The sequence below is a fragment of the Zeus faber genome, assembly GCF_960531495.2.
Source record: "Zeus faber genome assembly, chromosome: 1".
NCBI classification, from domain to species: Eukaryota; Metazoa; Chordata; class Actinopteri; order Zeiformes; family Zeidae; genus Zeus; species Zeus faber.
The window spans coordinates 30877213-30893825 of NC_137193.1; the positions used below are offsets into that span (position 1 = coordinate 30877213).

Consider the following 16613-nt stretch of genomic DNA (forward strand, 5'->3'; position numbering starts at 1 on the left):
TATCCCTGTTTGGCATATGCTGTCATGGTTTTTGAGACATTTCCAATTAATTCCGCAGTTTTTTCTGACCGCTGCGTCTGCATTTCAGGGGGCCGACTATTTGACCTGCTATGAACTCCCTTGGTTGTCTCGTTTCTTTGAAAACTCGCATGTTAAAGTGCTATTTCAGACCGCCATGACAGCGATCTCACCTATCAGTCAAACCTAATGCGGCTAACAATTGCAGCTCTATTTGTAATTGGGATTTATCAATTCAACGTCAAGTCAAACTCCTTTTTCATTTTGTCCACTTTAAGTTTTTGTCCCAACAGAATTGCAATAATAGTCTGAAAAAAAATCGCAAGTGGAAAGCCCCGTTCAAGAGCAGGGAGGAAGGTCGCACAGAGGTGACACGAGTTGTCAGAGATGGTCGATGTCGGAAAGAGGCGGCGGGTCCGCGTCTCTGCGGATACAGGGGGTTTAGAGAAGCCGGCGAGGGGGATGAGACGAGATCCAGTGACAGACGGTTAAGAAGCAGGTGCGTTATAAAAGCAGCGACGGCCATATTTCACACTTCGATTCATCTGGTGGAGGGGGGGCGGGTGACAACAAGATTTGCAATTTTTCCATCGCTGACATCTTCCCTATACACGCGTGTCACTGTCAGTTCCGTGCAACAGAGACGCGGGTGTTTCGATAATACGCCCGTGGTCGCTCCATTCTCCACCCCCCGGTCCTTACCGAACCAAAACGTATATGTTACTCAATGCATTCCATTTTGTCACCTGGGAAAGACAGGGACCACTGCTGATGTCACTTACGTCCCCCAAATATATGAACAAATGCAATTTGGTGTCAAATTGAGCCAAGGCTTCTGGAGACAGCGATTCCAAGTGAGTGATAAGGGGATTATTCGACTGATGAAATGAGAGAGGCTGCGTTGAGTTGAGAAATATCACAGCTCAGTGAGAAGAGCGAGGACGAAGTGGGAGGAGGTTTCATATGAAACGAGCGCGTCACGCTCATTCGATCTCTCTTTCAGGCCCCTCCTCCATTCCACCTCCGTTTCAAAGAACTCTCTCACTTCCAGTTTTCCTTTTTCACCATTCGAAGAAAACTCTCAATCCGCCGTTGCCGTCACGTCCGCGTTTTGACTTTGACTCCCTCTCAACGGCAGCACATATTTTCCGCCTGCGGTGATCTGGCAGCCTTTTTAGGGCAATCGTGCCGCCCTGCAGTGATCTGGCAACCCACGCAGCCAACTCCACCGCCTCAATGTGACCTGGTAACCCACAAGCCTCCCTGCAATCCAGCCTCCCTACAAGTCAGGCCTATAGCCACCTGTGTAGTCATGCCCCCGGTGTCATTCAGCAACATAATGCTCCAGCTCTAGAGAGGAACCCCCCCCCCCCCATGTGTGAGTGTGTGCATGTATTTTTTATTATTATTATTTTTTTAACAATCCAGCCACGCTGACCTCAAGAAGGACAGGATATTTTTCTTTGGTGGATTGGCTCCATCTCCGTTGTGCCAATGTTGGATTCATGTTTACAGATACGCCTCCCTCCTTTGCCCAGCAACAAAATCAGGAAGAACCGCTATAAGAGAACAAACTCAGCTCTGGGCAACAGAACTGCGGGGCCAGCCTCAACACAAGAGGACATATTTTGACATTTAGGAGTTGCTTGAAGATGCGGCCACCACGGCACACAGCACTACAACATAGCCCTTGAATTTAAAAAAGGAAACAAATAAACCGACAATTGAATCCCTTTCTGGCTTTCTGCAGAGTCAATTACATGAATTGAGAAATAAACATCCCAATAACACCGGGAGGCACTATAAGCTTTGTTAGTTCTTCTGATGTTTTGGCAAAACAATTAGTGCCGTGTTCATGCAAAGGCATAGGAGTGGAACGTCAACTTATGCAACGACGCTAATGACTGGGCTGCCTTGGAAGAATGAGCCACCGCTGAGGGACGTGGGAGTTTGACGCACACATCTCCCTCTCTCGTTCTTTCTGTCTCCCTCTCTGCTTCTTCCAGAGGCACGGCGGTAGGGATAATCCAAGCGAGATAGCAAAACAGATAGACAGAGGCGTGCAGAGAGAAAGAGAGAGCGATACATATCAGCCTGCCAGAGGGGGGAAAAAAAATAAGAGCAATTGGAGTGGAATGGCGGGGGCCTCGAAAGAGCGGGTCGAACGCGGAGAAATTGGAAAGCGCAATTGAAAGGGATGGACGTCACGCCGCAGAGGAAGATCGAGGCGAAGCGCCGGCGCGGCAATCGTGGGATCACTGAGCAGAGTAGAACCACGGGAGACAGAAATATATCGTGAAGAAAGAAAAAAAACGGGGAGATCTGGATCGGTGTCAGGCTATCAGTCGGCTGATCCATTATTAAACCCACTCTTGGACAGAGAAACCGAAACACACGCATGTGGTCAGTGTTGGTATGAGCTTGAGCTGTAGGTAGGCAGAGGAAGTAATAAGGAGAAATGTGGGCGGGGGGCGGCGTGATTCACAGCCGCTTATCTAGATTCAGTTAAATGCATATTGTTTGATTTGGAAATGTGTATTGATGTAGTCAGAAGATAAGGCAACATAGTTTGGACAACAGGAGGGAAATGGAAAGACGGTTTTGTGGCTCAGGAGAGGACAATGAGGATGCACGGCTGTTGAGAAGATGTTGTCTTGTAGAACACCCGACTGTATATGTTTCATAATTTGCGTTTGTTAATTTGATGTAAGTCTGTCTCAAAATGTTCAAAATAATTCTGACTTAAACCCTGAAAAGGTCAAAACCTTCCAACAACTCCCTTAAATTAGGACTTTTCAGTACAAGTACAATGTAGGCAGTTAGGTCAGATATCGATTAAGGGACTATTGTCCAGAGTGCGTTGTTGACAAACAATGTTGAATCTTTTAAACAAAGAAGTTGAATAAAGTCCTTGAGAAAGATAGTCCCTTTATTGACATTGATATTGTCATTCGTTTTGTATATAGTAGCATGTGATATTTCATCCTTCTTCATTTTTAATTCAGCAGCCACCACTGGGTTAGTGTATGAGACCATATTTATCAACCACTATGACCCTTCTTCAAAGCGAGACTTTCATTAAACACCTCTAAAACTTTTTTTTGGACAATTTGATTTGGTAATATTAACATTGGGGAATATGCAGTGACCTCTGACGCAGAGTGGGTCCTAGCAGCTCTCATGTCGCGACACAAAGTCCTCTTGTGCATATGGAGGGCCCCCGATGCTCCCTCTGTGGATACTTGGTTCAGTCGGCTCAGCCATCTGGCGGCACTGGAGAGCCTGTCCTTCAGACTCATGGATAAAGTAGACGTTACCTGCTGAATTGGGAGCGGTGGGAAGCCCATATTAAGGGCCCCCGATCAAGGTTTAGCTTAGTTTTAGCTCTAAGGACCTAGCTGTCATCTGACTCACACCTTACCACCATACAATTCATTTTGTATCATTTTTCATACTGTATTTTTTATTATTTACATTGTGTTTTGTGTTATTTGTATCTCTCCCTCTCTCACGCTCTCTCTCTCTCTCTCTCTCTCTCTCTCTCTCTCTCTCCCTCTCGTTATTACATTTTTTTGGAGGGGGTTTAATTCTCAGTTGCTGTTTATGATTTTGTGATTGTTTGCACTGTTTGTGTTGCATATCTTAAATTCCAATAAAAATATTAATCATAGAAAATAACATTGGGGAATATGCTATGGATGTATATAACAAGGCAGGCCTTGTGTTGATGCCAAAGTATTTAGAGTGCATTATCAGTAAAATTGCATTTCATGATGAATTCAGCCCCCATTTGTGTATATTTTGAATTATATCTGTCATCCTTAAAAGAATATGATGTTGGTGTCAAATAGGTGTCAACAAACTTGGCACCTTTTTGATCTTCCCTGTCACGCGGAATGGTCTTTTCCAACAGGGATCAATTTCAACCCTATTTGAATAAATCTGGCCATTCAGCTCCAGCAAATGTCCAATAGGATAAACAGCCACACACTGTCAGTGCCGTAACACTCAACACATACAGACACACACACACACACACACACACACACACACACACACACACACACACACACACACACACACACACACACATAAATATGCATGCAACTTTTTCCTGTTTAAATCACATCAACCCATGTGAGTGTGCGCGTGTGTGGCTTTTTCTTATGCAGACCTTTGGGGGTGGTTGTAGAGATTTTTCAGTGGGAGGAGTTGGGCAACGCTGATTCCAAGTGGTTTATGGCACGAAAGGGAGAACGAATCAACTCTCCCTCCTTCCCTCTCTCCCTCTCTCCCTCTCTCTCTCTCTCTCCCTTCCCCCCCCCCCCCCTCTGTAAACCTGGCACACTCTATTTCTCTCACGCTGCTGCAGTCGTCGCAGACCTGCTCGGCTTAACGTCGCTCCGTCGCGTTCCCGTGTTTTTCGCCGGAGGGTGACGGGATTACGGCCACGCCGAGGGACACCTGCCACCTCCGAACCCTGCGCGCCTCTGCTTCGCTCTTTTGTTTGCTCTCCCTTGCCGAATCGGGACTCGCTAACCACGACTCGCACGGACTATTCCACATTGCTTGTTCCGCGCTTGGGCTTCAACGCGACCGTGCGGTGCGCGTCGTTTTTCGGCGGCGTCTGAAGGGAGAGGCGTCGGCATGTAGACACGCCAGACGGACCGCGACTCCGACTAGTTGGAGTGACCCAACGCCCCGATCGTCGCCAGGGACTTTTGATAAGACGTCGCAGAACAAAAAAAAAAAAAAACAACAAAAAAAGTACAAGCGGTATTTGTTAGCGTTAGCTTCCGACTTCAGCACCGCGGACAGCGCCATGTGAAACTCGAACACAAAGAGCTGCCTTGATTCCGCAAATTCTCCTCTCAACACCGGACCGTGAAGGGTCTGCCTCTGATATCGGTACCGCTCGCAGCCTCCTTGCGAAAAGCGCGAAAAGGGCCCGTTATGTCAGAGCGTCGTATCGCGGAGGCCCCCACGCAGGGTCCCACGGAGTCCTAATCAACACGTGCTCCGAGGGCCAACAAGTGCCAAAAAAAAAAATGCTGCCTGATAACCAACAATAACAGAGACCGAGTGATAACTTTCTGCTGATCACTCAACTACAGTCTCTACAGTTGATGGAGAGCAAGCGAGATCGGAGCCAGATTCCCACTCGCAGAACAGAGCAGAACAAGTTGAGCGGTGTTGAGGGGTTCGCCGACCACACCGCCCCCGCTGACCTGCCGCTGTGCTGCCACCATGGCCGTGCCGCCGTGCAGGTCCCTCCTCGGTCACTGTGTGGTCTTTGTCTGGCTGACTCTGCTCCTGTCTTGGTCCTGCACGGCTCTAGGCAAGAAGAAGCTCTACATCGGTGCCCTCTTCCCCATGAGTGGAGGATGGCCTGGTGGCCAGGCCTGCCTCCCCGCAGCCCAGATGGCCCTGAACCTGGTCAACAAGAGGACTGACATACTGCCCGATTATGAGCTGGAGCTCATACACTACGACAGCATGGTGAGTATCCCTGACTCCAAAACAAACAATTTAAAATAATAATAATAATAATAATAACAATAATAATAATAATTATGATAATAATAACAGTAACAATAACAACAACAACAACAACAATAATAATAATAATAATAATAATAATGAAACTATCCAAATTGTTGATGTAAATTAGTCAAGCCAAATCAGTTTTTCCTGAAACGTTCCATGTCGCTTGTGGAATAAATACAGTATATATTTTACAATCGCAAAAGGATCGACATTATGCAGAGCCTCCTTACACAGTTTCACTTATGCTGCTTTCCCAATGCAGCTAATACATTTTACAAAACGACATGATGTTGTCTTTGTTGTAGTATGCCCTATTTTTTCCCATGTTTTATTTTCTAAAGCAGCTGGTTGCAAAATCGGGTCACGCCCCATGAGAATTGCTTGATACCTATAGCAGCATAAGAACTGCATCACCCGGCAGTGGTGGTTCTCCAGTGGTGAACAGCTGTCCCCACTGAACACATTGAAATATCACTGAACTTCAGCTAATGGTTTGTGCTGGTTAGCCACATAATGCTCTTCATTTCCCATTTGCATTTGACTCCAGTGAATTCCTATTGGCCTACACATTCCTTTTGTCTTTCTTTCTCTCTCTCGCCCGCCTCTCTCTCTCCTCCCTCTTTAATTCTGCCTCTTCACCTGGGTGTCTCTCCTCCTCTCACACACTACATGCCAACATATGATGCACATTAAACACAATGCATAAACAATTGTGACTGGTTGGTGTTTTTAAAAGCATTGCTCCCATTGGTCGAAATTACTCCGCAACGGAACCCTACTTCCAGAGACCGAGCAGTGTGTGTGTGTGTGTGTAGGGGGGGGGGGGGGGTTGCAGAGGTTGGCATGACAACAGTAACCAAGACAACTATTGTTCAAACAAACACAGAGTTGGCTTTGCAGTAAATAAAAGATCATGCACCTACTATCATGGAATGACCAGAACAGATGGATGGCTGGATTGATTCAGGCCCAACCGTGTGAGAAACCATATTGATTGTGTTAGACAAATGTAAGAAGTGCCGGGCCGAGTAGTCATCTATCACAGGGACTTATCTGCCAAAGAGCAGTCTATTGGAGTGCTCATCTGGAGCGGCTGCAGCAGAAGATGTCGACCCCCGCAGATTGGAGTAAATATGCTCTGATGGATCGCTAGCTGATTAGGATTCAGCACCAAGGACAGCACTGCTGTCAACAGGAAAAAGTCACCAGGCCGACCAAATGCCGTGGCCCAAGTTGGGGATCTTTAGAAAAGCTTATTAAAGCTCTTGTCTTGGGCGTTTCAGACTTGAAGACGCGTCTCTGGGGCACTTGAAGGGGCTATCTCATTCCAATGTATTAGACCTCTGTCATGATTTCCCCCGAGCCCAGGGTTAATTGACGAGTCACTTGCCATACAGATAGATCTGGATTACTTGCAGTTTTGTATTGCAAACTGATTTATTGGATTCGGGACACAGGTTTAGCCACTTGTTAGTAAGCCTGTTGACCGAATGTCATTACTGTGGGTAAAGGGGAGAATTACAATAGACGTCTGAGGGGCTCTTCTATTTATAACTGCAGGACAAATGACTTTATCCTCCAAGAGGCGTACGATAACCTTCATCATGACTGTGAGAACATAAACAGTCTTTCATTGATGGACTGCCTTTTCTGACCCTGTAAACAACGTGACACAGCTATAAACAACTAACCCAGCACCTTGGTTATCAGTGTTAACTTCAGTTTGTTCTAACTTCACTTCCACTCCCTTTATTTATGTAAAGGAAAGCTTCTTTCCAAATACCACTACAATGCCTGCCTGCACAGCACAAATCATGCACGACAGTGCGTGCACACACAGCACCACTGACAGATTGTGTGATTGATGTAATTTTGGAACTTGCTTTGACTAATGAGCATCAGTGGCAGGTAGGCTACCTACTGTAAATTATCAATAGCAAGAATGTTTGGAAAAAATTGCACAGTGGCCATCAGTTACTCAAGTACTCACCACTATTTGAAGGGCACTGGGAGAGCCGTGCCGTCCGCAAAGTCGTCCACAATGCACCGTATGTCCAACTTCTTCGGCCAGTCATTTTCAATTGATAACGTGGCCAATCCCCTCAGTGTATCCTGCCCCATTGTGCTCCTCAGATCGTTTTTAATTCGTTTTAGCTTGGAGAATGAGCGCTCGGCAGTCACAACGGTGACAGGAAGAGTCAGAAACTGTTGATAAGTGTTTAATGAGGACCTACAGATTTTTTTGGCAGTTGTTGATGTATTACCCGGCATACATTTGGAGGCGATTCAGTCGTACATCTACATGTTGTAACGTTAACTTTGAGTGTGCAAATAAAACAACTACTCATGCAACACAACATTTGAAAATGATTTAATTAATTTAATGGTTTTATATGAGTTATGACTCAAACTATTGTCAATTTACTACCAACCGTGACCGACATTCCTATTTGACTAAGTGGTATATATACAATTGAGTGCACTGATTGGATCTATCGTAATGCTTTAAAGGAGACATCGTATCAGCGCTCTAAGTAATTATTATGTTAATACCGGTACATTTTATGGGCCCGCCTGACATGCCAAGGAACCGCGCAGTCGAGCCGAGCCAGCTCATAGTAGGGTGGCCCTTCTGGCATTCGTCCAATTGCCAGATGGCCAATCTGTCACTGTATCTATCTATCTGTCCGTCCGTCCGTCCGTCCGCCTGTCCGTCCGTCCGTCCGTCAGTCCGTCTGTCTAGCTATTCAGTTCTCTGTCTGTGTGATTTTATGTCTGTCTTTCTGTCTTATCTGTATAGTTATTTTGCTGTCTCTCTGTTTGCCTGCCTGTCTGTCTCCCTCTCTCCTCACTGCTTATCTTGTGGGTTGAATGTTCCCTCACACTGTGGGCCTCAGCTGCGCGGCTCACAGAGCAGACGGCTGAAGCCTCGGCTCTTTGCGTACGAGCGCAGGTGTCCGTTTAATGTTTGCAGGAATGCTCGTGCAGCGTGTGTGTGTGTGTGTGTGTGTGTGTGTGTGTGTGTGTGTGTGTGTGTGTGTGTGGGGGGGGTCAAAACGCTATGACTTGCCCCGCGGGAGTCTGGATCGGCAGCGCTTCTCAAATCCCCAAATACATCAGACTCACAGGCGTGCGACAGGAGGGGGAACAAACTCATCTACAGTATATGTTTGAGTGCGTGTCGTTGCGTTGTGTCTTATCTGTGTCAGTCATCGCGGTCGTTGGGATGTACAGCATATTGGAAGCCACGGAACACAAGGGGAACGGAATTCTTATTATATTTCAAGTTGAAGTTCTAGAGATTATTTGTCACATACATATACATACAGTCATACATATATGCAGTGAAATGCCTTTTGCATGTACATTTATGAGCGAGAGAGAGAGATTTCACTATTTTACTATGACGTACCAACCAGCGGCGGTGCCAGGATGACCTTGTAGGAAGACATGCAGCTCAGTATGTCGGTGCTGCGAGCAAAGCCACCAGCAGTGACTGTAGCCAAACCAGACCAAAGCAGGTTCCATACTGACATGTTTTTATGTGTGGGACTGAAGGGCCGTTGACTTCATCTGAAAATTATAATATTAAAGTGTTAAAATATATCTATATATATATATATATACACTGATCAGCCACAACATTAAAACCTCCACTTATAACCACTAATATTGTATAGGCCCCCCTCGTGCCGCCAAAACAGCTCTGACCCGTTGAGGCGTGGACTCCACAAGACCTCTGAAGGTGTCCTGTGGAATCTGGCACCAAGACATTAGCAGCAGATCCTTTAGGTCCCGTAAGTTGCGGGTGGGGCCTCCATGGATCTGGCTTGTTGTTCCAGCACATCACACAGATGCTCGATCGGATCTGACCCTAACCCCGCCCATCCACATGATGAAGAAGAAAACGTGATTCATCAGCCCAGGCCGCCTTCTTCCATCCAGTGTCCAGTTCCAACACTCACATGCCCATTGTAGCAGCTTACCGTGGTGGACATGGGTCAGCATGGGCACTCTGACGGATCTGCGGCTATGCAGCCCCAATACACAGTAAGCTGCGATGCACTGTGTGTTCTGACACCTTTCTGTCATAGCAGCATTAATTGTTTCAGAAATTTGTGCTACAGTAGCTCTTCTGTGGGATGGGACCAGACGGGCTAGACTTTGCTCCCCACGCACATCAATGAGCCCATGGGCGCCCATGACCCTGTCGCCGGTTCCACTGGTTGTCCTTCCTTGGACCACTTTTGGTACGTATTAACAACTGCATACCAGGAACACCCCACAAGACCTGCCATTTTGGAGAGAGTCGCTCAGATCCTAACACTTGCCCATTTTTCTTGCTTCCAACACATCAACTTCAAGAACTGACTGTTCACTTGCTGCCTAATATATCCCACCCCTTGACAGGTGCCACTGGAACGAGATGAGCAATATTAGTCAAGTCACCTGTCGGTGGTTTTAATGTTGTGGCTGATCAGAAATACTGTGTATAGATCAGTATTTGTATATATATATTTCTATGTACAGTATATATACTGCAGACAGACAGACAGACAGACAGACAGATAGACATAGATAGCTCAAGAAATTAAAAATCTAAAAATCGAACCCATTTACACTTCCTACAGACAACCTAAAGTGCCCCCTTCACTCTTCCTTCTGAAACCAAATGATCAACCACACCCTCGCCATTATCATTTAAATTGCTTATTGATTTATTTTCCTTTTGTCGTAGACAGTAAAGCGGGGAATGAGACCTGGACAATAATCGCTGGCACTGGTGGATCACATAGAATAGAGCTTGACTGCTTGGTAAATGTTTGTCTCCCCCAACATCCACAACAGATTAATACCGCGTCCCCTCCTCTCTGCCTTCTGAGGAGACCAATCCAGGTGTCCTTGCTACGTGCTTCACCTTGTCTCTCTCTCTCTCTCTCTCTCTCTCTCTGTCTCCCTCTCTCTCTCTGTCTCTCTCTCTCTCTCTCTCTCTCTCTCGGTCACGCTCTCTCTTTCTTTGTCTGGCATTTGTGCTGTTGAATGGCTCCATGGAGTATGGAGGTTTGCAGATTTGTCTCAATATTATTTGTGCGAACAGATCGGCAATGTGTAATCTGTAAATATAAAACACCTTCCACAAATACGAAAAAAAAAAAAAGATTAGTAAACTCGCAAAAATATTTTGCAAATATAAAACATATGTGGATCTTAATTTTACACACATGGATTCGTTTTTTCACACATTGATTAGTTTTTACACGCGTGGATCCGATTTCCATTTTACACACACAGGCTTTTGAGACAAATTTTATACCAGTCCGAGTAAAGATCCACATGTATCACTCGGCTATTTTCAGATAGCACGTGATCGCCTACTGACGACATAATTTCCGTATTTCAAAGTGAGAGCACGCAGTCTTTCTATGAGCTGTGTGTGTGTGTGTGGTTTTTTTTTTATAATCAGCAAGATAGTGTGCATTCATTATTTTAGTTTGGCTACGTTAACCGTAAGATATGCAAAGAGCCAGCACCCTGGTTCAGGTCTTTGATAATATGACTGTTGTTGAGAGTTGTTTTTGTTTTGAAATGTTGTACAATAATTGTATTGTTGATTGTTAAAATGTAGATTAAGCTACGCTAATGTTAGCAATAGGATGCAGGATTTTATACATTGTAAATAGACCAGAATTCTTACCATCCAACCTGTTTTACTTCCCATTGTGTTTATTGTAATGATTCAGTACATTTGTTGTTTTCAGCATAAATGGCATTTTGTTTATGTAAAATCAGTTGGCAGTTATCTTCAGTAGTCTTATACAGCCACTGAGGACCAGACAACTCATCCCTTTTATTTTGAATTTCTTCTTTCAGAATAAACATCTTTACTAAAATATGACACTGAGTCTAACGTCTCAATTCATGAGTGTAACATTAACAATGTTATTACTGAGAAGAAGTGTTCTCCAATTGATTGGCGCACACACAGCCTGGGAACCAGACAAATCTGCAGCTCATGTTTCATTTGCTCTGCAGAATACTTCTGGCCACCCTCCCATTCAAACAGATTTCCACCTGACTTTGCCAGGTTCGGGCCGATCACAACCGTTTATCTAATATGGAGCAGGTTTGATACGATGACAATGCAGAGGAGCGCCATTGACACACCTTACCAGTGTTATGTCACACGTTTTGTTGCTCTGATTGGTTGTAGGTCTGTCCAACTGTGTCCAGAGACATTTTGGTCCGTGCCTGTTGGTAACACCCCTTGGAAAATGAACAAAAATAACAGAGATTCCAGACTAATATGCATTTGCGAATTGGTCTTGCGATGCCATACTAGCGCACACCCAGTGTCATGTCCCATTCCATCGGCTGTTACCGTTACACACTAACAACCAAAATAATTCTCAATGGCAGTTAAGCTAAATTATTACGTGTAGGAGCCTTGCAGGCGGTAATAGTAAGGGGTATATTTCATAATGCACAATTTGTAATATATAAATATAGGTATTATGTTACATACAGTGTGGCAGTTTCTCCTTCCACACGCCACCCAAGTGGCGTTTCCAGGGCCCTCCGGCACAGAGACATAGAAGACGATGTTGTCGACACACCAGTTTATTGTAGAGAGTTGGCCCGTTGGAATTAGCCAGGAGATGGTAAAACATGTCATGACAGGGCTCCTATCCTGAGTGGGGCGATGGCGGTTTTACATGCCACTCGTTAGACCAACCAACGAACAACAGGTATGCAGCCACTCTGACCCAGTCACCTAGATCCAGGTCAGGTGTGGCTGCTCAACCTGTCCCACACCACATACAGTAAGTAAATGTGTAGGTGTAGTAATTTAATATACATACAGCAGTCCAATGTGATGAGAATGTTTCAGCATTTATTTTATTTATTTTTTTGGTAGCATAAATAATATGTACGTGTTTAGAAATATTGTATTCTAAGGATGAAATGGAAAAGAAATTTAATTGCAAAGAAAACGACGATTATCACATTTTATTTGGTAGGATGAGGACCCAAAAGTTGACAGCATTCCTCTCAGTTACCCATGATGACGTGCACCAACTGTAAGGTGTTCCAGGAAATGTCCATGCCAAATGACCCAAACGGTAACATTGGTCGTCATAAGGTGTTCCATCCGATGTTCGTTCAGAGGACTGAATGACAATAACAACTAACTACCACTTAGTGTTCCTCAGCTCGATGACCACTGGCCCCCCAGTTAATGTAGGGGATCTGTAGTCCCTGTGTAACCATTACCAAAAAACAGCCTTTATTTGTTGCTAATACTATTCTTCTGCTGTAATACGCTGTTATATAGACTAATCTATCTCCATAATGGAGGTACCTTTCACGCTTTTCCTGTGTGTTTGAATCATTCTCTATCTTTTTATTGCCATGTCCCTCACCGCTCTAACTAAAGATTGAATGCGGCGCTTGCATTTTTCGTTGCCCTCACTCGACGTTTCCCCAGGATCCAAATTTCGCTGTCCTTGGACGAATTTTTTTTTTTTGCATAAAGCTAGCCAGATATCTGTGATTTCATCAGTTCACGTCAAAGTCATTACACTAGATTAGTTATATCCCATCCATTTGTCAGTGGCCTTGATGTGACTTGAACAGGGTTCTTACCCGTTCGTTGAGGTGCTTACATTTTTTTCCTTAGAAATTTAAGCCCAGGAATACCTTGAAAAAGGCCCCTTTTGTGCTGAAGTGCTTGGAAAAAAATGCGATTATTGAAAAATTTAAATTTATTCAAATCGTAATGTAAGAAAAAATTTGGAAAGAGATATCTGTAGTAGTAGGTCACAATGAGATTAATAATAGATATACAGATATACTAATATAAATAATAGACTATGAGACTAAGATAACATCATATTTGAATTAATAAAGATCTCACTGAAAATGTATTATCTTTATTTCAGCGTAACGTCTTTGAATAGGAAAGAAATGTGCTTAAAAAAGTACTTGAAAGTCCTTGAATTTCATGTTGTAATGCCAGAGTGAATCGTGTTTTTATTGTAGAATGGGGATTTTTAGCAGGGATCAAAGTCTCTGAAATTTCCTTTTTTTTCTGGGTTTGAAAGAAAATTTTCTATCTTAGAGGTCATAGGGTTGGAAAGGTCGCTCTCTTTCATGAAAGAAGAAAGAAAGAAATACAGAACAGAATGGCGAGTACCACAACTGTTACATCACTTCTCATTGCCTTTTAATGGTGTTTTCACACCACTGACCAGACTCCAAACCCCTTTGTCGAGCCACTGGATAACAAGTCTCCCCACCCCCCCACCCCCTCTGCCTTCCTGTCTCCACCTTTATTCACCCGATCCCACAGTGTGACCCCGGGGAGGCCACCAAGCTGCTGTACGACCTCCTCTACACAGAGCCTATTAAAATCGTGCTGATGCCGGGCTGCAGCTCCGTGTCCACGTTGGTGGCCGAGGCTGCTCGCATGTGGAACCTCATTGTGGTAAATATATACATTTAATAACACACATATATATGCTGTATATATATTTCTTATATTTATTCAGTCCAGCGTTGGGCGATAGAGTGTGAACTGTTTATATGGATACATGGATATATGTCAGTATTGTGCAATTAAATTGTTTTTGTGTGTGTCTGTGTTTTATGCACTTTTGCAGATTTTAGATTATGGTGTATGTATGATGACAAGACTGATACCAAACCAAAACTGGAGGTTTTTCAAATTCAACTAGAATCTTTAATTTTTTAAGGCTCAGGAATATCATATTTGATGGTGATACGATAGCACTGAAAGATTGGAGCTCATGCACTGTAGTTCATGGATTATTGATGAACTCAAATGTATGTTCATCTTCCAACCAGACCACTTCTTGGAAAATGATTCTTTTTTTTTTTTTGATCATAGCAGCACGTTAGAGGTCTCCGAACGAGTAAAATAGATGATATGCACCCACGGCCTCCGAACAGATAGCCTATAAAGTTAAGTTAGAGTAATAAATCAGGTTGGAACCTGCCGCAGGTCGATACTAAAATGTTAAGATCTGGAATAGCCACTGAAAAAGTGGTATCAGTGCATAGCAGAGTATTTGATGTGACTCAAAGATACGACGAATGGCCTCGTATAGTAAAGTGCTGCCATCGGATGCTGGATCAGCGCTGGCATTAATGCCAAGTGAGAGCCTTTATGAAAGTGACTCCTCTATCCTGGGATTTCCTTTGGCAACGGCTGAATACAGTCTTCCTGCCACGCTGGCCAGGTAGGAGGGACTCTCCCTCTGCTTGGCACCGGTGCATTAAACCCTCCAAACAGACTATGACCCACAAGGATGAAATAACAAACCCAATAGTTAGTAGGCAGGTAGTCCCCGATAGTACCCAATTGCATGTAACAATTTTTGATATTCCCAGCCAACTATTTTGAAATCTAAAGTAGTTGTTATTATTTGGTGAGCTTGGAAGTTATTTTGTCTCTTTTGGGATAACCTGTGTATTGAAATGCAAAACTGTGCCTTTCCAAACAAGCCTTATCGCGGTTCTGTGTGCGGCTGTACTGTCGAGTCCTGAACACGGCTGGCTGGCGTCTCCGAATTTGGAGGAAATGCAGTAAAGATGTTGTTCTCCTCTGGCGGAAAGGCAAAAAACGGGGGTGGGGTGGCGGGCAGCAAAGTGTAGTCACACATTGGGAGAAAAAAGTTTCTAGACCAGTGGCATTCCTTCATTTTTCATGCACACGGCTATTTTTATGAGAGAGAGAGAGCTTTTCCCAGCTTCCCCACAGTACGTTCCTCCACACTAGACACCAATCGAAAAAAATCGAAATCACATTAAATACTTCCCATATTTAACGTGATTTTGATCAAATTTAGTTTTACGTCATCCAGTTCTGTTTATGCCCTCTTCCCCTTCTCTGCTGCTTCCCTATTTTTGCAGCTTATAGTTCTTACAACGCACGTCAACCATCTTTCTTGGATTTGACCAGTGTGGACAAAATGTGGGAGCTGGCGAGGGGTTAGAAGCTGTGGTCGAGCCTATCATCAATAACGACAGGGGTGTTACATGCGAGGGCAGTTTTCATGTATGTCCGTCAATGATTCGGTGAATGGAAGAGTCGTTCCTGCGGGGGTTCAGATACATGCGGTTTTACCTAGGATCTAATGTATGTACGTGTGGTATGTATCAAAAATCCCATGTTTAGCCCCCATCCCAGATTCATCCCTCTGAGCTACATGTTCAGTATAGTTCTCCGGGTCTTCTTCTCTCTTCCAGCTCTCCTACGGCTCCAGCTCCCCGGCGCTGTCCAACCGCCAGCGCTTCCCCACCTTCTTCCGCACGCACCCGTCGGCCACGCTGCACAACCCCACGCGCGTGCAGCTCTTCCAGAAGTGGAAGTGGACCAAGATCGCCACCATCCAGCAGACCACCGAGGTCTTCACGTCGGTGGGTGGTGTTGTTTGTCTCTACTCCCGGGATACAAACGCGCAAACAATCAAGTGAAATTGAAAACAAACAAAACAAAACAAAAAACAAGCTCCCGTCTGGCGAGACCGCCGTGTCCTGATCAGATTAAATTGCAAAGTGTCCTCATAAATAAACACAGGGGAATTTATTAATTTATTTGCTTGTGTTCCTTTTATGAAAGGGATATTCTTTGTGGGAAACTTCGCAGATGGATAAATGGTTATTTGTCCAAAAAAATGATGTGAGTTGCAGCTGCATTTAAGACAACCAAGATCTCGTTTTTCAAGTTTTTATTTTTACTTGTCATCGTTTTAATTAACTCAGCATTTAAAATGCTGGAAGGTGAATTCCCCACATTTCGCCGGAGTGAGGCTAGTTGAGCCCCTCTGCAGCCATGCATTACCTTCTCGTCTCACTCTGAGGACAATGAAAAAGCGTGTTTTCTCAAAAACCGGACTAACCCTCGAAGTGATTAAAGATATATGAGAACCCAAGCGCGGGCGTCTGCTCCTGCGAATGGACAGACATGCGCATCCGGTCTCGGAACAACTGGCGTTCATGACCTGGTTCACCTGAAGCAGGCATCC

General features: G+C 44.5%; 1 protein-coding gene across 1 annotated transcript in view; it reads left to right on the forward strand.

Annotated features, from left to right (window-relative positions):
- gabbr1b (gamma-aminobutyric acid (GABA) B receptor, 1b) overlaps positions 1-16613 on the forward strand; it is a gene marked incomplete at both ends in the record, with an annotated part of 75607 nt that overhangs the window by 18124 nt on the left and 40870 nt on the right. The window contains 3 exons of the mRNA XM_080013953.1: positions 5357-5517; positions 13916-14050; positions 15835-16005. Of these exons, the coding sequence (XP_079870079.1) occupies positions 5357-5517; positions 13916-14050; positions 15835-16005 (467 nt within the window). The remainder of the gene's footprint in view (positions 1-5356; positions 5518-13915; positions 14051-15834; positions 16006-16613) is intronic.